Genomic DNA, 25,710 nt, shown 5'->3' on the forward strand with positions numbered 1-25,710 from the left:
ACTATTGCCTTTAGATTTTACAAAAAATATAATTAAGTTACCAACCCAAAAGTTAATGCACTCTTAAGTAGATCATTGTATAATGGTAGGAAACAAATTTTAAGAATGAGATTGATTTTATGTTAAAAATATCCGGTAAAAAGAAATCAAAACACATGAAACGTTATTAAATTAAAATAATGAATAAATAATAAACGCTATCTATGTTCATATTGTTCTCTGTCTGAATGTCTGCAGCAAGAATCTATTTGTTCTAGTTTTAAATATTTAGTGAAACATTTTTAGCAATATACATTCATACCGTTTTGTGGTGAACTAATAGCTACACTCTTAAGATTTTTATGAGTACAGTGATTTATACAAAGAGTATTTAAGACACACCCATGTGCCACAAAAAAACTATTGTAGGTAGATACTAAGCTATACTTAACTATTTCAAATTGGTTATCATATTATAGTTATATTATGTTTAAAAAATTAAATAAAAACAATTAAAGAACTATAGACTGTTATTACTGAACAAGAAAATACTTTTATTTTGCTACCAGATACTTTTTTCATGGATACTTTGTTTCTATTTGTAATTGCTTACTGCCTACCTTCTTTTGTTACACACCTGCAGTAAATTTGTCTCGTTTGACATTTCAATAGAAAGAGTAATACTTGTTATTGTAGTCTTTGTTTAATACTTTAATAGGCGGGGAGATGGTAAACTGCGGCAAAATTTACCTTTTTCTAAAAGTCGATATGTAAGCTGCGGCAAAAAAAAATTAAGATTATACAATCTGCGACAAAACCGATAAGATACATCATACAAACTGCGGCGATTTATTTTATATACTATATATAGTACATACCTATGTACATATATCGTTAAATTAATTATGTGATGTTTCGTCTTGAGTACAAATTGGTAAGGTAAATCCAAATGTATTTTTAAACTCTAATAAGAGATACCAAAAGCTGCCACAACACGTAATACGTATTATATTATATTATTATTATTTTTTTTTTTTTTGATTATACGAATATTATACGATTTTTTAAAATAATTTTTAATAATAATAATATTTTTTTAATTTTAAAATTGATTTTTTGATTATACGATTTTTAAAAATATTTTTTAACAATAACATATTTTTCAATATTTAAAAATTGGTTTTTCTTTATATTTAAGCCTTATACTCTAAGAGATACTTATAGCTGTCATAACACGTAATAGGTATTATACCTAATTAAACGATAAACGTGTATATAGATTATCGTAACGATACGTATACGTAGTATATATAGAAAGTATATAAAATACATTGCCGCAGTTTGTATGATGTATCTTATCGGTTTTGTCGCAGATTGTATAATCTTAATTTTTTTTGCCGCAGCTTACACATCGACTTTTAGAAAAAGGTAAATTTTGCCGCAGTTTACATACAGCCAATAGGCGCATGATCAATATTTAATAGAAACCCGGTTTTAAGTGTTATAAGAAAGCGAACCCCTAAATACACAAATATATTTTGTTATTTCAAATTTCAATACAGGTAAATTGTATCGTTTTATAAAATTTTATTCAAAAAAGTAATTATGACATCATAAAAATAATGATGATACTCGTGTATTTGTTACGAGTAATGTTGGAATTTGGATAAAGTCGGCATTAGCCATTCGTTTTGGCTAATGTGTAATTTTTCGTTTATAAACATGAAATATCAACATTATCCGAATAATGTTAACTTTAATCAGTCAATATTGTATAATATTAAAAGTGATATACTAAATAGAGTTGTTACCATTCTATACGATAACAAAGCATTGGACTGCCAGAGTATAATATCTTAATTAACCTATATAACCAAGTTAATCAATCGTCTTGCCGATAAACATTAAAGTGAATATAATATGATCACAATTTAAGGTAACACTAAAAATCTCAGGTGGATTGCCTTGTATTTGTAATGATGTGCGCTTAAGCCATCATATCTTTTTAGATTCTATATATATATATATATATAATAAAATAATTATAATAATTGTTAGTCATTAAGAATAAGATAAGATACATACATACACACATACACACCCACACACACATACAATATTAGATATAAAGAGCTCCGTCTTTAGTGTTTAGTCACTGGGCTCAGACGCGTTATTGTTGTCTATTTGTATAGACGTTCAAAAGCGAGCATCAAAAGACTACGCAGATCGTCTATACAACAAGATTTATTAATTATAAATGCTTAAAATATATGCACGTTAAGGTGTGTTAAAAAGGTTGGATAAATTAATAAGTATTATTGTAAATTAAAGAAAAAAGTGTTTTTATTGGTCATCGCATTTAATACCTCAGATATTGACTACGGTTTCAACAGGCAAGGATCAGAGAGAGGTAATATCATTTAATTTATAATATAATACCTAGTTAATGAGTAGTTGATTTAAAGACATATAACAACCCACAGTTATTTAAGGGCCAATTAAATTCATTACAATTGAAATGGGATTTTCGAGAGGGGATAGGGAGCACCTAAATACATATTTTCAGATAAATTTCAAATTTTTAACACTCTTGGTGTGCACATGCGCATACAACTTAAATTTTTTTAAATGGAAACACTATTTTTTTCTCTCTATATATTCGAATAAATTATTTTTTTTTTTTTTTCGTATCAAAAGTTTTCTTCTATTTACAAAACTGACCAAGTTAGAGTAAGCCATAATTTGAATTTATGCATAATTCGTGTTTAATGAAATTTTCATTTATAACCATTGGAAATAAATAAAATAAGAGTGAAATATAATTAAACATTATTTTTAAAGTATGATATTTCGTCAATTGTATGTATTAAATGTATAAAAAAATATTTATACTGATAATAGTAATATTGATATTATTATAATAAAAAATAAAATGTATTCACTAAATTTATCTTATGAATTGTTCAAAGTTTTCGTCATCATGTCCTAAATATGATTCAAGTTACCTCAAAAACACAGTCAAAGTTTCCAACTTACTTTAGTCCTCACTGAAAATATCACATACTTCCTGTATTTTGGTTTTAAATCCTGAAGATTAACAGATTGATCTGTATAAATCACAATATTCAAATATCCAGAAATATTAAGACGTCTTAATATAGTTTAATTTAGTTTATAAATTTTATTTTTTATTATAATATTAATAATGTATACATATTTATTCTAATTGTGTTTTAAATATATTCAATATTGTTAATAATTTAAAATGATTTTATACATTTTTATGGTTAGAACATTATCCAACAGTTCTTGGATGACATCATAATATTATCCGACTAATTTTAACATTAACCAATATTTAATAATATCCATGACGGTTAATGTTAACAGTTGGCTAATGTTGTATTATTCGGCTAATGTCGACTTTATCCAAATGTTAACATTACCCGTAACGGCCGTGACATACACATGAAATGAATTTCATATAAGCACTCACACATGTGGTTGTCATTTGTAACTATTCAATGTACAGTAAACACGTTTGTTATCGTGTTGAAAAGTTGTGCTGTGTATTATGTACACTGCACTGTAATAATATGTCAATTTTGTTTATACAGGTGCGTTAATCGTTATTCTACAAGTTGTATACAGTACTCAAAATATACACTAGAGTTGTACAAATTATTGCGATATAAGTTGGGTAAGTTTTCAAACTATATCAATCTATAGAATAACAATATTAACAATTTAAATAGTACCTATTGGCTATTGGTATATTTTAAAATTAAATCTATAAATGTAAGTATACCTACTCAATACTGTATTGGTAATTAACTTAAGTACTTAACTACTATAATAGACAATATAAATAAAAAAATATGATTTTATGAGTCCATCATATTTTATTGTTATTAACTTAATAGTCAAATTATTTCATTGTTAAAATTCAACTTATTTGTAGAAGCTTACATGATTTTCCCACTATTGATGAAATTTTATTCCAAATCTCATCCTTATAAGGTACAGCTTCATTATATTCAACGTAGTGGGAGCTATCACACAACTCAGAGGAGTGCTTTCCATCTTCTTCAACCAAAACTTTATCATCGTTCATTCGTTCGACAAAAATGTAGATTTCGACATATTTATTATGAGCAAAATTAATAAAAATAATATGGCACGCAACAGGACTCACACAGTGCGCTGCTTTCTGACCACTTTATTCGCAAGCCCCAACGATTTATGAATCGCGTGTGTTGCGTATGGAGTAGTGTCCAATTTCCTATATATATATATTATATTATTATTATTATTATTATTATCGACATTGTTGCGACTGATATGTTGTAGTCGGATATCGGCACACTGTCGTTAGTTAATTTTAGATTACTCGTCGTATATAGACCACGGAAAGCGCTATACGATAAGTGCGCAACGTGTCGTCCGTACTATTGGCAATTTTTATAATTATAATTGAAATTTTGTTATAATATATTATTTCTGATACAGTTCATTCACAATTTAAAAATGCGTTTCGTTTCATATTATCAAACTCACACTCCCAAACAGCGTGTTTAAAACCACACTCACAACTATAAATAGAACCAGTCGATCTGCGTGAGTCGTTGCGACCAGCCACCAGCCGCAGCTTGGAAACCATACCTACACGCAGTTCGGCTTATCCATTGTTATTAGTTATTATTATTAATATTATTTGTGTTGTCACACGAGATGGCCTTTAATTATAACCAGCGATGAGTGTTAAGTACGCCAATAACGTTCCACTCGCAGTGATACGTGTCCGGCATTTCGATGTGCGGCCCAACGAAAAAACGCAACACGTCCACTCGAGCACGCGATCGTCTTGGGCGAAACCGTCTGGAAATGCAGGTAGGTGAGGTATTGAGCTTTTGTCAACTGTTAGACGTTGATATTATTATTTATATTATAATTAATTATATACACTATCTAGCGTTAATATCCAAAAGCGCAAATCGTTATTATTTTTCAATAGACTTTAGTTGTGGCCGGTCTATGTGGTTGATAATTATGAGGACGTTATACCTGCATTTGTTGTCTCCGTCTTACAAGTGCGTAACACGGCAAATTTTACGCTCAGAAGATCACGCTTAGCTCCGTGAGTTAAAATTTAGAGCGAATTGACCTCTTATAAAACTTAAAGGTAACATTATTATCGTAAGCTTTTTATTATATTTTAATTTTAAAGCGAGTATTTTAAAATTGTAAATTGTTTGGATATCTTAAAATACTCATATAGCTCGCTTTAAAATTAAAATATAATAACAATCGTACAAAAAGCGCTCGATAATAATGTTACCTTAAATTTTTATAAAAGATCAATTCAAAATATATATTGCATTTTATTGAAATTTCAAATTATAAAATTATAAATTAGATATAAATACAAACAATTTAATCTGTTATATTAAACTTATAACTTATAACTATAATAAATGTTGTATTATATCAAATATTTACTTGTAGAGATATTTATAACAACTATAATTGCTTTAATCATCTCAATTAAATAACTTAAAAATTGAATGTATCGATGTAATTAAGTAATACATCTTAATAGAATACTCTTCTCCCGCATTTGATTTCTCTATTTTTAACTTTAAAGTGCTTAACATGAAAAATTTCGGGATATTAAGACTCAAACTTATTCAAATTTGTTCTGGAATTAAAAATAATATTAAATCTATAAATAAGAAATTTTATTAAAGTTTAATTGATATAATTAAATTATATTATCTTGATTATATGCCAATATACAATAGTAAAATAGAATTTGTTTCAACGGTAACCATTACAATAAATTACCAGCACTGTTCGTTTCAGTAGGTATAACAATATACACTCTTACTAACACATATACCAAAATTTTTAGTACCTATATTATCCAATTTAATACACTATATATAGCACAATAAATAACAACTATCGCGTGAATTGGTGTTTATTTTATCCATAATATTGATTAAGACCTCTACCAAAATAGTAAAAAACCTAACCTAACCTTTCATTCAACCTTTGTAAAATTTTTCAGGTATTTATACTCGCATGGATAATAAACCTATAACAAGATATAATAAATTTACCAAACTAACTAAATCATTTATCATATGAGTAAATTTAAACATGAAACGTTTGTAAAATAAAAAGTAAACACATACTGACATACTGTATAATAATAATTAATAGTATACAATACGGATTTCTAAGAATGTTTATGACGTTAAAGTCATAAATATATTTCGTCGTTATGTTTAAACAAATATAAAATAATTAAGTTAATGACAATAAAATATAATGGACTCATACAATCATATGTTTTTATTTATATTGTCTATTATAGTAGTTAATTACCAATACAGTTTCAGTATTGAGTAGGTACTTACATTTACAGATTTGCAATTTATTTTAGGACTTAAAACCTTAAATATGAAAATCTAAAATCTAGTAATTTTTGATGTTTTTCGAAATAATTGCCCCATTCCCCTAGATTGTATAATACCTACGGAAAATTATGGACGCATATCGTATCATTACGACTGTACCACAGTCATTATCGTTTATAATAATAGAAAATGTCACAATGTCACCATGTTTATTGGTGACGGCATTGATTAAAATATAATATTTATAAATGTATGTATTTACTGTACTATTGCATCGGCGATAAAATATAATTATTAATTGATAATATGACGAAGTTTTAATAATTTTGTACATAATTAGAAATATAATTATGAATTATTTGATATCATCGAGGGAAAAAACGTAAATAAAAATAATATCCACACGCACATTCGATACTAAAAAAATGTATTGAAAGGACAAAGGTGATGTCACCTTAGGTTCGTCTCGGTAAGCAATAAAAAATAAAACTAGGTATTAATAAATTAAAAAACAAACATAGTGTGTCCCATTTATTTCAAATCAATAACAGCCCATCAAAACGTACTTTATAATTTGTCACTCTAGTTAATATCGTACGCGTAGGTCTGCTGGCATAACGGTAAACGCTCTTGGCCGTCTGTCAAGTCTCACCAATACGAGCCGTGTGTGTGGGGACGCACTAAAGTTTGACCGGCCGGCGCGCCTGCACGAAGGACGTCGTCGTCGTTCGGATGTCGTTTTCGTTGTATTAATACGACTTAACCTACAGCTATATAATTGTATGTATACGATAAATTATCATGTAATATATATAGTTATGACTTATGACTAGTGTCCTGTGTCAGGGACGACCCCAGAAAATTGGTTCAATGCAAATCGAAAAAATACTCAATCTCAGCTCAGTAACTAAAATATCTAGTTTTTTTGTACTTTACACTTAATATTAGGCGGGATAAACCCCTCCCCGTCCCCACGCAATTTATCGTGTACCTACACAAAACTATGCGACCACACTACCAAACATCGACGTTCAGTCAAACTGTTTAGTCGTTAAAAGCTGAATCATCAGCAGATGTAAATTTTTATTGTCAAATTTATCGGTAAAAATATTCGATGTTCTTTATTTTCATTTATAAGCTTTTTTTCTAAGTATTGTGGCAGTTGATTTTTTTTTATTATTATCATTATAGCTAAAATATTAGAAAACAATCTTCGAAACATAGAAAAAGAAGGTAATTGATATAAATATTCTCGCAAAACAAAAAATTCATTCGAAATGGTTTTTTTTTTTTTAATTTAAAAAATAACAAAAACAGATTTTCATATTACAGTCACTGACAGGCTACTTTTTAATTTTGTACCACACAAGATTTTAAAATTTCAGTTTCTGTATCCACGTATAACGCCACGTTTAATATGTTATTGTTATTTGTTAGGATCCATATTTCAATGCAAATTGTAAAGTGCATCTGTTATTGGTTGATCATTGACAAATACTTTCAAAATACATAATTCGTTTCATGTAACGACTGTTTCAGAGCTAAAAATTGTATTTTGCATTTTTGTATATTTCGGTGTTTTTTTATTTTAAGATCATTTTTAGCATTATTGGGTCATTTTTATGGTATTTAATACAAATTCGTTCAATATACTGTACAAATTTAGCGTATTTATTAATATATATTTTAGAATCTATGTTTAGAATTAATAATATTCCCCCATTTTTTACTTTTGACCCCCTCCCCCCCTAAAAAAAAAAAATACCAACTAGTTTTACTTTCTGATCGAACGAGGTACTGAAGTTGAAAATCGAAGCACTTTTACTGCCCCAAAACGTGTGACAGATGCACAAAAAAAACACACATCATGGTAAAATCAATACATTCCTCGTTCGGCTCAGAATCTAAAAATATAAACGACATTTTTAAGGTCATTTTTTAGGTAAAATACATTTTTTAGGGACAGTTTTGGCTGTTTTTTAGAGCATATTTGAATGGTTTTAAGTGCATTTAAATCCGAGCCCTAATATTATACTATTTTTTTTTCTTTAAACCAAAATGGAGGCTTAAAAATCTTGCTTGCAACTCGATTACAATGGTACTTCCAATTTTCGCGTTTAATCGTATAAATATATAATATTTGTGTATTTTTGGCATTCACCCCGTAGCCTTTTCATGATACAACAGCCTAAAGTGTTGTATACGATGTCTTATATTTGTACTTTGTGATATTCGCTACTCACTACAGTCGCTATTGTGACATTTGGTCCAAGACGGATTGTCTATTACGCTCATTTACATTATAAAGACACGAGAATAATATATGATAATTAAAAATAAAATCTTATTGTATTATCATCGACGCGCACTGGTAATCCATACATTGTATCGGTCGGTCATTACTTCTTTCACAGTTGTACTCAAGGCCGTAACTGGTGGTGGTCTAGAGGTCTCTCCCCCACCCCCACCAAACAATTTTTTTAAATGTAGAAAAAGTTTTAAAATTTTAATATTTTTGAAGTTTAAAATGACAAGTGTATCCATTTAAAAATTTGTTAGACCCCCTTCTCGATTTTTCAGTCTTGGTCTTGTTGTACTTTTATTGTACCACAAAATACAGTGTGATACACGCAATGCGTCGTCTAGTCGATCACTATTCACTAGACTGCGCCGGTCTTATTCTATAAGTACACCCGGTCGGGTATTCGCCAACGCTGCCGCCGCGATGCACTGCCGTTTTATAATAATAATATATAGGTACATAATATGCAACTATTTTTATACTCTAAAGACTAAATTATGATCAAGTGTAATAATATTATGTTACGTATGTTAACTAACCAACGTATTATGCAGGCGTGAACTGGTAAAAAAGGGCATGGGATGCTACATAATTCAAAGGGCAAATAAAAAAAATGTGTGCAGCAAATTTAAAATATGTAGATTATGTATAAAATATTTAAAATAAGAAAAAATCGTGAATAGGTACCAAGTTACAACAAAATATTCAAACAAAATTGTACAATATTAAATTAAAAACAAATTAGATCAAATTTTAGATCGAATATATTTTAGGGTAAGGGATGCTGTAGCATCCCATCATCCCGTCCACACCTGGTATTATGTATCTCACTTATGCACCACCTTTAAAATCAATGGTACTATACTACGATCAAGATTGTTGTAAAAACTGGTGGTTTAACTTATACACTTTTATTCACCCTGAATGCATACAAATAAACAATAATATGCAATGTCAACGTCAACCTAAGTATAATAATAGTATTATATACATCTATACATCGTATACAGTATACTCGTGTTTTCAGGCGCTTGCTGATTACAATGTATGCGTTTTCTAATTTTACACCAGTTAAAAAAAAAAATAATAATACCTAATGTTAAAAAAAATACCAGTCAGGTGATTTAAACATCTGTAATGAGTAGAAGAAATGTGTGTATACATTAATAGAAAATTTTTACCATCTCAAATATGAATGTACACCTATAATCTATAGTATACATATATATACCTATTAACCTATTTTTTTTCATAGGCTTATTTTATGGATTACTAATAGACTTCGAAGTTCCTATATCAAGATTCAAGACTCAAGTGTCGGCAAAAATGTACCTAAATTATTTCAAATAACCAAAAATTAAAAAATAAAACAAATATTTAAGTAGATAGTAAGTATTTTTTAACTTTCTTGTGAGGTTTATTTCTACTAAATAACTAAAAATTAATAATTAATTTAATCTAAACGACTTAGATCTAGTTTAAAATTTAAAACTTAATGATTTGATAACCTATATTAAATATTACTTTTAAAAACGCTTCAAATAAGATTGAAAGAAATTGAACCTGCCTTAAGATTTTACACATATTCATCAATTAAATGTTTAAAATATTAGTACTGTTAGTGGATAGGTATCTAATGTAGTAATGTGTAATGAGTAATGACTAACGGCCTTTAAGTAACTCTGAACATGTTTTGCTTACATAAATTCTCAATAACTCACGATTGATTGAAAAAAAAAACAAAGAATTGATTTGATTAATAATTGGTGATGGTTGTTTGAGATAATAATTGAAAGATTATTACACTCCTAGTGCTTCTATAAATAAATAAATTTATATTTTCGTTTTTTTTATAACGGTTTCACGAATTGAAGGGGAATCGCGCGGACATTACTACCCCGTCAACAGTATCAGTTATTCTGGTTATTCCACATAAATCTTACTAGTTTTCATATACCAAGTCAAAGTATTAAACCCATTAATGCACTGGCGGCCACCAATGAATGTTTTGGTTTTAAGACCATGATTTTTGTTGGTCTCTATGGGCGATTTTATAGTAGAAAAAAATACTTCGTTCTTCTCGATAGAGAATTATAATTATTTAGAACTATGGGGGATCAAATGTAAAATATTATCTGTAACAATATTCAAAAATAATTAGAATATACAAAACTGTCCATTCTATGTAAGAAGCGCTAAAATGTTTTGTCTGTATATACTTATGTACTGAAAATAAACAATCCTTATCTATGAGATACAATACCTTAACATTATTTTTTTTGACAGGAGAATCCATTCTTAAGGCAATTAAAAAGCATGTGGTGATTATCATAAGAATTAAAATGACGAATTATAAGAAACACAAGAGAACACACAGCAATCAACAAACTATAGAACCCTACTATACTATAAGATATCTATTTATATTTGTCACAACATTAGGTGAGATAAAAATAGCCATTGCTTAACTATGCTATTTTTTTTAATGCGTTTTTTTTTTTTTTTTGTATTTTATTAAGCGTCAGTGACGGTGTATCACATTCATCAAGAGATGGTAAGGCCGAAACTCGAACATTTGGTAGTTTACGAAGTAAGTTGCAGCTAAATCAATGCATATAATATGTGAAATATATATTATAATATTAGCAAAGTGCTTGAATTCAATAACGTTTAAATATTGTAGAATTTAACCAATCGTGACCCAAGAGTTACTTGTCAGTTTCCTATACTTAACCCGTTTGATTCATCCATTCTCAAATACGTGTTCGTACCAAAACCTATAAAGTGAGTAACATATCTATAGGCTATGGCATGGTTTTGATTTTGATTATTCAATTATTTAAACACTTATTTTTTTATTTAGATGTATGGAAAGGTCTTATCGTTTGACTTACATCAACATGAGCACTGGGCTTCTGCAGTTCAACGCATCAGGATTTGAAGAGTCCGGTTATTCCTTAACCTCAAATACGCTTCGTTGTTATTATCAAGAAATTAATCGCCCAATCGATGACGATTTTCGTTTAGAGTACGGTCCACAAATTCCTATCACTGGTTTTCACGAACCTCTTACGGATTTCATATTTGTATCATGCACCAATTTATTTGGCATAACTGTGTATAGTAACTTTCATGCATATGCTAGAAGAAGGCCAGAAGTTAGGAAATTTAAAGTAATATTAAATGTAATTCAAGAAAATTATAATACTCCATAGATAATAATTGTATTTTATTAATAGGATGACATGGAATTAGGTGTAGCCGTGATTGGAATCGATTCCATTTCACGATTAAACTTTATGAGACAAATGGTGAAATCATATAATTTCATTAACAAAGAAATGAATGGTGATATGATGCATGGTTTCACCAAAGTGGGTGAGAACACATTTCCAAATGTGATACCGATGTTAACAGGTCGGTCATTTATCACGGAACATAACAATAAGTTTGACGTACGTGAACAATATTATATGCTCAATGTGTCTAAATTGCAATGTTTAATACTTCAACATTATAGAGCAATGCGTAATAAATAAAACAACAATTTATAGTAGGTAACATATAATATCTATAACAGTTTTATTTTTTATTTTTTTGTACATCAGGACTGGCCGTACATATGGAAGGACTTTAGTGAGGAAGGTGCCGCGACTCTATATGGCGAGGACCAGCCAGAATTTAACATGTTTGACTATTTAGCTAGAGGGATTACTTTACAACCAACTCTGCATTACATGCGCCCATTCTGGTTAGCCGTAGAACAGTCGATACTATATAAGATGAGCTCACCTGGTTGCCTTGGACCAACGCCTAAACATCTTATCTATTTCGACTATTTAAAATCGTTCCTTAAAGTCTATAAAGACTCTCCACTTTTCTTATTTTCACTGTTTAATGAAGTTAGTCATGACTTTGTCAATACTGTTGGGGTAAGTGTATTTTAAATGTATGTTTGAAATTAAAATGAATCAATCTTGCATTTATTCCTAACAGGTGATAGACTTAGATTATATGCGATTTCTCAAGACTTCTCTCCACGAAGGGCTTTTCAATCGAACTGTGGTTTTTGTGCTCGGTGATCATGGAAATCGTATGGATTTCATTCGGCGAACCAAAGTTGGAACCATAGAGGACAGAATGCCAATGGTCACCGTAATACTTCCAGAGTGGGTAAGCACGAAGTATCCATCTTGGAAAGAATCCCTTCGTGAAAACCGTATGAGACTGACATCCACCTATGATATTTATGCTACATTCAGACATATATTAAGTACATTGAATAATCAAAACAAATCGACTGAAATCAAACAACACTTACTAAATAGTATCCAAGACAAATACGTTAGGAATCATTTTTCAGCTAGTAGTGCGGGCTTATCACTTTTTGAACCAGTTCCATTAGATAGAGATTGCAATGATGCCGGAGTGGCTCAATGGCTGTGTGTTTGTAACGAAGGTCAACAAAAGCAACTTGAACCAGAACACCCATATAGCATTGCAGCATCAAATGAAGTCATAAGGTTAGATTTCTATATTATTAATTTAAATACTAAATAGATAAACATTTAAAACTAAGATAAATAAAATAAAACCTACCTACCTAGATAATTTGGAAAAAAAAATTTTAGTATAAAATATGCCTTTGTGGAGTTTTCACACGTTCTGTTGTGTGGATTCACTTAACCTATACAACAATTTAAATACAATTTTTATTTTTACAAAAAAATTACAAAACACAATTATTTAGTATGTGGGTATATAATATTGTAGATATTATGTTGATGCTATGAAATAAATTTAATATATTTAACCTAAAAATAATTAATTTTTTTAGATATTTTAATAAACTATTGGATGGTCTTGAAAATTGTGCTGAAATAAAATTGGCGTTTATTGAACATTCATATTTGTACGAAGCTCCACGAAAATACAATGACGGAAAAGTGTATGAAAAGTCTATTCAAATAACATTCAAAGCCTCGCCAGGTGACGGATACTTCGAAGCCACACTCGGTATGGATATGAATAACGGATCACAAACATTTGAAGTCATTGGGGAGGTCTTTAGGATTAACAGGTATGGACATCAAGCAGATTGTTTGCCAAGGACAATGCTCGCTAAAATGCCAATTTTTAAAGGGATTTGTTTTTGTAATTAAATATATTATAAATGTACGTTATGTTATGAAGTATTAAGTATTATATTACTCAACTGAACATAGAATTGTTAATTATATTTTTAAATTATGAAAATGACTGAAAAATTTAGTATAATATAACTTTGTAGATAGACACATAATATATTTCAAATAAAATATATAAACTATTTATAACTAATTATATATTATATTATATAAACTAATTATAGAAACTATTTATGATAACACCTTGTCAGTTTAATATGTGTTCATTATGATGATTTAAAATATGTACCTATTTATTATAGTGGTACCTATCTAATATCATTGTGATTTAATTTTCTCAGGATCTGAGTTAAATGTAATTATTGAAGATTCGTTTATTTTTATATTATATTTATGTTATATTCAAACTTTTACTCATAGACAATATTTATATTTTTATTTATAAACGTTATACCATTAGGTAATTAATTACCTCGGATATTGTTCTCAGACTCTCAGTACAGAAAATTATCACAAATATTGTTAGTACCTACTTAAATGTTTATTTTTATACATTTGTTCTTATAAATAATATACGATTGTATGGATAGGTATACAAATATATAAATATTACAATTATTGTACCTATTAACTTTTACTGAATTGTAGGTATTGGGTACACCCTGATCTTTCTGTTTTAAATTACATATTTATATTTATTAAATTATTACCAATTTATTAATTTTAAGCTTGTAATTAGCAATTACTATTTACTCTGATCGTTTCAACACGTCTCGTTTATATCTATATTGACTATATATATGTTACGATGTATCCCTAACAATTGTGAACATAATATTATATTATTGTTGTATACATTGATATAATAGTTATGAAGTGAATTAGTGACGATATAAGATATTCTATTATTTTTTACATGATAAAATATGATACAATATAGGATTTTTATATCGTAAATTTATAAATATACTATATTACATTTATTTATACACACTATTATAGTATTATGTAAGTAGCTTAAGGCCCCTGCAAAGTGCAAAGGTGTCATTTTTAAGGAGTCATGTTTAGTGAATTATTTCATTAATAATATTGTGATCACTACTTGTCTTTGTGTGTAAAGTAAAATATCATTAGTGTCTACATATACTACCCACCAATCGGAAATCACCAACATCATATACAATATATTACGCATCCGCATTCATGTATAATATTTTAGTCATTATATCAAAATATTCAATTATAATTTATCTACGCTAAATTATAGCTTTAATCCCGACAAAAATGTAAGCATTTCCAGAGTTCCGATTTAAAAAATTAAGATGTTGAATGCATACACAAGTTTACTTTGCATCGGTCGGATCACTTGTAATTTTATCAAATTCTTGTTGGTAATAAACATTTTTCAATTTTGATCAACAATTTTCAATTTTTTATATTAAATGTAAAAAAAAAAAAAAATTAAAAGCATTAAATAGATGCTCCGACCAAACGACCGATGCAAAGTAATTCACTAAGTGCCTTAATTTATGTCAGACCCTAAGGTCGTTTCGATGAAAAATTGGTAGGGTTTGCAGGAGCCTTAAGGAGATTCGATCACTATTCACTGTACCATTTTTAAAGAGTTAAATATACGCAATTTTCTATGTGTGATCATATGTGTCATGTGAATTTGTGCCTAATAAATTATCATTAGTGTGAGTGACTGTGTATAAATAGAATAGCGGAGCCCTCTCACACGTGCACATATATTTCAATAACGAATTACACAAATATTAATTATTGAGTATGCAATCAATCACGTAACGTGATTGAGAGTACGCAGTACGCATCACTCACTTGCCTCTAGTTCCTGGGTGGGTGACCACTCGGATTCTTAGTGTCAAAAACCTTGTCTCGCATACGCATGTTGTCAACCTACGCCCTACCGTACCAACCAGACGTAACTCCTACAACAGCTAATGGCCATACCGGACTCTAGACCAATAAAATAAAGAAAAAAATTAATTACCTATTTCGTTTTTTTGGTCAAAAAGCATCAACATTTTGCTTATCATAACAACTAACCTAATTATACGATACGATTTCTGAAAATATATTTGAATTTTTCATACAATAATTCACTTGAAAACGACTATCTTACATAAGTAAATTAATTTTTTGACTTCAATATTAATTATTACTTACTAAAATTTTAAAGGGTTAACGAGTTCAATTTCAAATCAGTATAGCAAAGTCATTTTAAAGAAACCTTCATGACAAATTCAAATATATTTTTATAAGTTATATCGGATGACTATAGGATAAATGGTACAGTTGGAATAAATTAGATCTATTTTGGTACAAAACAGAGACGGTATCTATAACACTGCACCATGTTTAATAATTGAGGTTACCTTTATAAAAAAGAAAATAGTTGTGTTTTTGTCAAAGTTAGATGTCTACAAACTTCTTGGTGATTACCAAGACGTTTATAGCTCGTGCAAACAGGGGTTAAAGTGAGGGACGCGGCGTGTCTCGGTGCCCTATCTCTGGCTGTCGTTAAAAATCGTTAAATTTAAAAATGCAGTAATTTAGTATTATCTGTGATTTAAATTTTACATGAAATAAATTACAAATTTGAACATTATTCGGTGTTAAAAGTGGTCGCAGATGAACATGCTTACACAATCACTGTTTATGAATTGCATATATAATATATATTAGACATTATATATAAAACTAGTTGAATATTACCGGCTTCGCTCCCGTGTGTAGTTTTTCTGTAAATGAGTAAATAAATAAATAAATATTCTTAAAACAGCAAACATTGTTGTGTTTTAAAGAAGAAAAAATGTATTTTACCTACTATTATTACCTATATAATGTTATCAATTGCAATAAAAGTTTTATTTATGACAGAGTGCGTAAACTATCATGATACTGTAATGACGAATACAATTAAATTGTGAATATTAGATCACAGGAATATTTGGTACAACCTTGTGAAAAAAAAATTTGAAAAATATTAGTGTCGTAACAAAATTGGAACATAAAAGAGGCCAGCTATTCTTTTATATATGTAAAGATTAAATATGGAAAGCTTTACACTATATGGAAACGTTAGCCTCCCCCCTTATTTTTTTCCACTTTGAGCCTTGCATGCAAACATGTAATTTTTGAAGAGTTATGTTATTCAATTTTTTTATTCCTTCATTCCTTTCGATCACTGCTAGTCTTTATGTATATTAAGTAAATGATCATTAGTGTACCTATATATAATATAATGGATGTACCTATATCACCACAAATCACACGCATCATACACATTAGACGCCCACGTAGGTATGTACGTGTAATGTGTGTATAATTCACGTATAATTTAGGTCAAAATATTCAAAATTTATATAGACGTCAAATAATAACATACTATAATATGTCTGCATGACAACAATTTAAGCTTTATAATTATAACAATTGTTTTAGATTGTAGAAATTCGTTAAAAACGCTTCAGCTGTCTTCAATATTGAAGAAGAAAATTAAGAATGTCAAATAGTTTTCAAAATTATAAGATGAATAATAATATTAAAAACCAAATTTTTTTACATGAAGACCGATTTTAACAAAATCAAATTTTATTTTATTGTCCTATGTGGGCCCGGCTTAAGGCTTGATAATTATATTACCTATATATATTGTTCATACTTTTTTCTTATGAATAACTTATAATACATAATTCATTTCAAAAAAAATACACACAATTGTTTTTATACCCATCATATCTATCACACATGGTTAATTTTGATAAAATTTGATATTTAAACGAAAAATAACGATTTTAGTTATATTTAATTGTAATCTAAAAAATATTATTCTTTAAGAATTGAAGATTTTACTCAATTAGTATATCATTATTTCTTAGTGTTTACTATACAACTATACAAAATAACACTTTGAAATTTTTTTTATTAATTTTAAGCTGTTAATACTACCAACCGGGACAGTATTTGCTTAAAATGTTAATGAAGTATAATGAGATACTGAGACATATATTATTTGACTATTCCACTAAAGATACTATAGCTGTAAGAACTCGATAATACACAATATACTCTTTAATAATAAGTTAGGTAATACTTAATTATGCACAATGAACATAGTACCTACCTATACAGACTACAGTATATATAATGTCGTAACCACTTCGTGAAATGGAAACACGTTTTTTACACTTTGTGAAATTCTAAAATATTTCACGAAATGGTCACTCAATTTTAACATCGTGTAATTTTTTCACAAAGTGGTCGTTCACTTTGTGTACTGAAATACAACATTTAACAACTTATTCTACCCTTATAAATTTAACTTAAATAATTATATACAGTAATAAAGTTTATTTATATCATATTAATTTATTAACCGTATTGTGAACATTTTTTATTTATTAGAGCAGGAAAATGAATTATGACAACGACATTTTAGACTACTTTTAAAACAAACACATCTTTTGGTTTGGCAAGCGCTTTTACAAGAACAACTTAACGGAAACGTCAAGTTTGATTATATCCATATTTACCTCGTCAAATACTACAATAAATACTTAAATAATATCTAAATTATTCTATACGACTATTATACTGCAATTTGCAATTACTAGACTATCTGAAATGTGTAGATGATACTTATTGGTTTTGATAAAAGTCATAATCATAATGAATTAACCAAGAGTGAAACTGTCCAAATTGTATCTGGAGGTCATGGATTTTTAAGTTGTTCGTGTAAAACTGTTTGTTAAACCAAAAGATGTGTTTGTTTTAAAGGTATAGTCAGGGCCAGCCCTAGCTTTTTCAGCGACCAGTGCAAAAATTATTTCGGCGCCCTTCACACTCTTTTTAAACATTAAACAGGAAAAATTAAGGAAATTAGTCAAGTTCAGAAAAAAATGTACTTTCTTAGTTTTGTTATTATTGTATAGTAATTAATAATAATTATCAATATAAAATATAATTTATTATTAGTAAAATACTTTGTTACAGAGGTACTAAATATAAAAATTTAATGAAATTTCACTTTTCTTGCTTTTTTATCTGCAAATGCCTTAATTAGTTCCGAGAAGTCCAAATTTTGAGCAATAGCATTTTCAATACTCAGTGTAGCTAGAGATGTCAATGTGGCTTGTGCAATAGTTGTCCTTAGGTAGGTTTTTTAGGGGCGTATTTAGGGGGGGTGATATGGGTGTTAGAACACCCCCCATCATCCGTATTTTTTTATATTTTCATCAAACTCTGAATTTACTCATTAAACCGAATTTCTATGAAAGACGAAAGTAAGTATCTACTGCTACTTGGCTACTTTATCTGTGTTTTGGAGTATCAGTTAGTTTTGCGTTATTTATACATGCTGTTACCAATTTACCATTCGCTCATTATCAGACTATCAGAATCAAAAAAAAAAGTTCATGATAATGTGGTATCACAGACTGAAATTTTGGTTGCATTCATATGATTGATATCAATAATTATTTAGTATGGTGATAACCACGGCTTCTGCTATTAACAGTGATATACAACTGATACTCCATAAATGACATATTCTCGCATTAGCTTGCCTTTAAGTCGTCAGTTACAAACAGAAAATTTGGACTTGGTTAAGGCTAAGGATTTAGCTGAAGATGTGTCTCAAGCAGTAATGGAGTTAAGAAAAAAAGCTGAAGCAGAGTTTAAAGAAATTTATACTGAAGTAAACAGAAAATGCGAAACCTTGGGAGTTGCAATCACCATACCTACAAAGAATCAAAAACATAGATCAAATTTCACCACCAACTACAGTGAAGAATATTTTAGGTTATCTATATATATTCCATTTTTGGACAGTTTTTCAAACCAATTAAGAGAAAGATTTTTAGCTCATAAATCACTTGTTAAAAAATTTTCTTGTTTACTAAGTGTTCAAGATGATGATGAAAAAAATTTTGTTGAACTTATAAAAATATATGCAGAGGATATTGTAGTTGATGAAAAAAGTGCAAAGGGTGAATTTTTGGTTTGGAAGCAACAGATTAAAAAGTCCACTCCGAAACATGTAATAGATGCTTTGCTTAACTGTAATTATATTATTTTTCCTACGATTCACAGGCTGTTGGTTATCTTAGCAACATTTCCTGTCACTACATCTACGAGTGAACGTTCCTTTTCAACTCTCCGTAAACTTAAAACATATTTAAGAAATACCGTTGGAGAAAACAGGCTGAATGGTCTAGCTTTAATGAATATTCATAGAGATATACCTATATCTACGGCAGAGGTTATTGATGAACTTGCACTCTAATTCCGTCGCTTAAAATTCACCTAGGTTCTCAATTTATAATAATATATACCATATTATTATTATTTCTTTTTTGTGATTAATAAAATAAAAGTTATTATTTTAGTTATACCTAGTATAAAAGTTTTATAAGACTTGAAAATTATACGCATACTAAATATTTACTATAATAATTTACATCAATATATGGTACTTGTTTATGTTATACGGGGGTGTGGGGGGGCAGAGCCCTCCACCTACCAAATGACTATTAAATTTAAAAACACCCCCGTAAAATGAATCCTGGATACGCCACTGGGTTTTTATTAACTTAAGTTTAGAGAAACTTCTTTCTCCACTTGCGACTGTGACCGGTATGGTAAACAAAATTCTTAATGAAATCCATATATTGGGGTATAAATCCTCTAATCGATTTTTTTTTAAATCTCTCGCATCCCCGTGATTTTGGGTATAGTCTAAAATGTAACAGTTAAATGTTGTATTTCAGTACACAAAGTGAACGACCACTTTGTGAAAAAATTACACGATGTTAAAATTGAGTGACCATTTCGTGAAATATTTTTGAATTTCACAGTGTAAAAAACGTGTTTCCATTTCACGAAATGGTCATCTTTTCATGAAAAGATCGATTTCACGAAGTGGCTACGACATATAAGTACATACCGTAAAAATTTGAAACATTCGCCTAATTTTGTAATGTACAATATTTTCTTAATACTATGATAACATATTGAAAATATTTAAACGCTTTCTGCAACTCTGTGCTACTTAAAGATTCAAATGTCTTGAATGCCTCAAATGTTTGGCTTTTTAGGTTTTATTCGACTGTGCGCTCAAATTATATCACATCATATATTCATATGTCAATTATTTGTTTAGTAAACTTTTAAATTTTTCGAAAACTAAAAAATGCACTATTTTGTAATTAAAATTTTTTAAATGTTTATACCTGAAGGTTGAAATTTTTTCTATTGACTATTACATCATGTTTCCTCATAAATTTTCCTAACACAAATTGAAAAAAGTTTAGGTGTAAGGCTACAATATCATTGTTGATGAATATTTGAATTTAAATTTTTACGAAATTCGTTGTAGTAACCAATTATTTTGTAGACAATGTTGACATTTATGCTGACAGGCTGTTTCCACTCCGAATCGTTTTTCGCCATATTATTTAATGATTTATCATTGAAAATTTTAACACAACCATTACGGTGACTTACTGCATAACAAAGTTCACACTTCACTTGACACTTATTATACTCACATCAGACCGACATTCTCGTTCTCCTTATTTTGTTTAATTCTCTTTATTAAAACTTTAAACGGAACAATTTTATATCAAAATTTAAAAAAATATGTAGGTAGGTATAATTACTGATTTATGTATTTTATTAATTTATTATTCATAAACCATAGTCAATGCTTATTTATTTAAAGTAAGGTTTATCAGGTAAAAGTTTGTGGTATTATTATTATTATTTAAATATTGGTTCACATTTATGTTTTTTCTCCGAAAATTAAAATATAAATTGTTATTATATCGATTATAAATACATGGCTTATTGGTCTGATATCGGAAAAATGGTAGATTATTAAAAATTGTCCCTATAAAATCAGTAGGTATTACAATATTTTTATTTTTTACTAATTAAGACGAACTTATTGTATAATATAATACGTTATAATAAACATGAAGGTGTAATAATATATACTTTGAAATAGTTAGTACAGCAATGTCCATTCAAGCACTTTACGAAATTTGTTCTCTTTGACATTTAGATTAGAACACATGCCTCTACTATAAATAGGTTTTGACAGCAGATGCGTTCGACTTTTACAATTAGCCGGTATACAGGAACAACTATAATCTAACCAATAATTCATATACAGAACAATATTTAGTGTCAATATTATTTATTCGAACTATACAGTAAACAACTTAGTCTGTCCATTTTGTTTCGTTTAATTTATAGTAATAAATAATAATTAAATTATTAGTTTTAAATAATACATTTCCTAATTAGATTGGCGTTGCTAAAATAAATATGGCTAAATTCAACAGGAAACTTCAAGTTACGGTAAGACCACAGAAGAGACCAAATTTACCTAAAGCTGCAGTTAACATATTAACTAGATGGCTTGAAGAAAATTGCACCAATCCCTATCCATCGGAGTCAACGAAGAAAATTTTGATGGAAGTTACAAATCTTACTAAAAATCAAGTAGGTATAATATACAATATATATAAAATTTACAAATTTTTCAATACAAAAATTATCTATAGTAATAATGTGTTTAAAAAATGTTTAATCGTATAGATTTACAATTGGTTTATAAATAGTCGTCGTAGAATTCTTCCAAACATTTTAAAGGAAAAGGATATTGACAAAAGTCTAATACTATTGAAAATTAAAAAGTTCACGTGTTTTACTCGTAACAGTTTTGCTCACCATTTTGAAAAGAAAACTCAATGGTATGAATACTATAAATATTTTAACCAAACCTACATATAGTGATTAAGTTTTAAATGTAAAAATGCGTAGGTTATTATATAAATAGATAATGATGAGCTAATAAGTATTAATAACTATATATAATTATATATAATAACTTCAAGTAATAAGGCATATAAACTATATTTGTATTTTAAAAAACTTTTAAAATAATATTTATAAATATTAAATATAAATGTGCAGGTGAGAGGTTTGAGAAGCTTACAAGCTTACCTAGACCGCCTCCTTCATATTATAACTATAAATTCATTTCATGTATGGAATTTCTAATTTTATTTTAGATTCTGATTTCTGAGTAGATCGATAAACATATTATTGATTTTACAATAATTGAGTTTTAGATTCTGAGCGGAGCGATGAATGTATTGATTTTACCATAATGTGTGTGTGTTTTTTTTTTTTGTCTGTCATCACGTTTTGGGGCAGTAAAAATGCTTCAATTTTTGACTTCAGTACCCTGAATGTGAATCTAGTTGGTACTTTGGAGGGTCAAAAGGAAAAAATTCTTAATACTTTTCTAAATAATCGAGAAAAATAAACTAAAAATTAAGGGAAAACGGGAAATTTTACGCACACTCATTTTTCGACAAAATCGATTTTGGTTTTTGATGTAATTTTAAAACAAATGACCATGAACATTATACCTGTTATTAGATTAATAATTAATGTATCATGTCTCAAAGGATATGTAATACAATTTATAATTACTAGAAACCACACACATGCAACTAAATATTAAAATAGTAATGTTATCGAATTAAAAAAAACAACCAGAAGCTACTTAAAGTGTACCTATTTATTTATAGATTTTATTTTTTAGCAAAACCAATGAAAAATTGGTCGAATCAAAAACTAATGTTGAACCCAAAAACGAAGATTACAACTTACAATTACTCGCAGAAGTAGCTACTAAATTGCCACGAATCTCATGTACATCATAATAATATATATTTATGTATACATTATTTTTTATGTACGGTCGTTAGTTAATCTTTTCATATTTAAGCATTTATTTGTTTTTAATTATAAGTGTATTTGTTAAGTTCAATAAATTAATTACCTAGGACTGTTATCTTATTAGTTGATACTTATAGATAATATTGGTATCTTTCTTAGTATCTTTATATTATGTATAGCTAAGAATATATTTTATTGTGATATACCAATAAATGTACTTTGGTACTGTGAGAAAATATAAAATAAAATAATACTTACTACACAGTACACATTAATACATTATATGTATCATTATTTTATAATAATGTTAAATGTACAAATATATAGTTATTCAAATTCAGAGGTAGATAAAGAAAATAATAAGAATTTTTTTATACCCAGAGGAAACTAATGGTTTATCGTAAATTATTATGTATTTTGATTGAATGTGTGTTTATGTAATAAAGAATAAAGAATAATAATATATAGGGATTTCACAATTTATTTATTTTTTATTATTGTTACATTTTTTTTTTTTTTTGTTTTACAATTATTTAATTATAATTTATATTAGTTGAATTATAACTTATAAGTTTAAAAACACATTAATGTTCTACGCAGTTATAGTTATTTCTATAGTGTATTCATTATTAGCTGCCAATATAGATGGTGATTTGGATCCGCAACATGCAACGGAAACGATTTTTCAATAACCTGACTGGTTTGAAGATGAAAATCAGTTTCTTTAAAAAAAATATCATCATAAATCCATAGGTCATAAGTATTAAGTATACACATATCATATATGATTAAGTTAACCATAAAGACAAATTATATTATACAATTAATATACAACATAAATATACATTGTTATACATTTATGTATATTATAAATAATGCAGTACTTATATATCACTAATTTAGACATTTAGTATTTTTGTGCGAATATTATGTAACGTAGTTACACCAACTGTTATAATTATTATAAAGAGAGTAGTTTGTAGATAAATATAGTTACTGTTTCTAGTGTTTCTGTAATTCTGTAATTCTGTCTACCGTCCATAAATACGTATATATCCAGAGTTGAGTAGTAATAAAACGCAAACTATAGATTACTGTAAAGAAGTTACTTTTTCAGTAACGCTATAGTAATTTTATTATATATATTATTGAATTATATTGTAACGAAATTACTTTTTAAAAAAGTATACCTATTTTCTACAGAGTAACGTGTTAGTTTCCATGTGATTAAAATAAGTTATGAATATATGACAAATTGACAAAAGTCAAAAGCTAAAGAATATGATATTCGGGAAAAATTAAGAATTAATAAAATGTATTTATGATTCCGAAAGTTATAGATAATAATAAATTAATATACAATATCCCAGAAAATAATGCATAATCATCAATGTTATTTCTATACCTACTAATTTATTTAATAACTAATAGTAGGTATAATATGTGTACAACTACTGCCTATTTATTAGTCGATATGGAGTATGGACTGATTTTGTAATTTATTTTTAAAAAAGTAATTTTATTTGTAACGCCTTAATTTTTAAACGAAAAAGAAACATGACGCGAATGTAATTTTAATAAAAATATTTAATGTAACGTAATTTAATTACTTTTTAAAAATAATTTACCTGGCTAACATGGGCTATATAGTACTCTATGGATTAATGTATACATAATATATCTATAGTAAAATCAAATTCAATCCCATCAATTATAAATTCATAAATATTATTATTATTACATTTTAAAATTTTAAAATTGTTGCAAAAAGAAATAAAAGATAGGTACTATTTTTGGGAATTAAAATATCCCAAAAGTAAAAGAAAAGTTACCTCTTACCTATAAATAATAATTTTGTATTTTTTTTCTCGTCAAAACCATGGATACAATACGAGACAGCAAACGTATATTTAATAATACATTTTTACGTACCGCCTACCAATGTTGTCTACTATAAATACTTAACAAAAAGGAAAGGAAATTATTTTTAAAGGTGCGTCGGTGCTATTAAAGTATTGTAGGTACTTGTATAGTTGTATCTATGTATGATGAAATACATTTGAAGCCTTGAAGTCTGAATAAG

General features: G+C 28.0%; 2 protein-coding genes across 17 annotated transcripts; both read left to right on the forward strand.

Moving 5' to 3' along the window:
* The first annotated feature begins 2,101 nt into the window (after nucleotides 1-2,101).
* On the forward strand, nucleotides 2,102-15,503 carry LOC107173316 (uncharacterized). Of its 16 annotated transcripts, XM_089220831.1 has the most exons (14): nucleotides 2,102-2,389; nucleotides 3,597-3,679; nucleotides 4,549-4,869; nucleotides 4,994-5,116; nucleotides 7,006-7,181; nucleotides 9,959-10,091; nucleotides 10,990-11,145; nucleotides 11,223-11,293; nucleotides 11,387-11,487; nucleotides 11,567-11,888; nucleotides 11,943-12,158; nucleotides 12,312-12,635; nucleotides 12,700-13,226; nucleotides 13,541-15,503. In XM_089220831.1, the coding sequence occupies exons 7-14, from the start codon at nucleotides 11,046-11,048 to the stop codon at nucleotides 13,863-13,865; spliced, it is 1,986 nt and encodes a 661-aa protein (XP_089076957.1). In that variant the 5' UTR covers nucleotides 2,102-2,389; nucleotides 3,597-3,679; nucleotides 4,549-4,869; nucleotides 4,994-5,116; nucleotides 7,006-7,181; nucleotides 9,959-10,091; nucleotides 10,990-11,045; the 3' UTR covers nucleotides 13,866-15,503. The 16 variants fall into 16 exon arrangements, with proteins under 16 accessions (XP_089076957.1, XP_089076965.1, XP_089076963.1 ...); XM_089220838.1 differs by lacking the exons at nucleotides 2,102-2,389; nucleotides 3,597-3,679 and adding an exon at nucleotides 3,703-3,777 and having other exon boundaries at nucleotides 4,711-4,869; XM_089220839.1 differs by lacking the exons at nucleotides 4,549-4,869; nucleotides 4,994-5,116 and having other exon boundaries at nucleotides 6,988-7,181.
* Nucleotides 15,504-22,024: 6,521 nt separating this feature from the next.
* On the forward strand, nucleotides 22,025-23,824 carry LOC107173265 (homeobox protein TGIF2-like). The gene is made up of 3 exons (XM_089220775.1): nucleotides 22,025-22,379; nucleotides 22,476-22,630; nucleotides 23,491-23,824. Exons 1-3 carry the CDS (start codon nucleotides 22,203-22,205, stop codon nucleotides 23,609-23,611), a joined length of 453 nt encoding a protein of 150 aa, XP_089076901.1. The 5' UTR covers nucleotides 22,025-22,202; the 3' UTR covers nucleotides 23,612-23,824.
* Nucleotides 23,825-25,710: the final 1,886 nt, after the last annotated feature.

This window comes from Diuraphis noxia, unplaced genomic scaffold, assembly GCF_037042655.1.
Source record: "Diuraphis noxia isolate RWA-SAM2 unplaced genomic scaffold, SU_Dnox_SAM2 contig0002, whole genome shotgun sequence".
Classification (NCBI taxonomy): Eukaryota; Metazoa; Arthropoda; class Insecta; order Hemiptera; family Aphididae; genus Diuraphis; species Diuraphis noxia.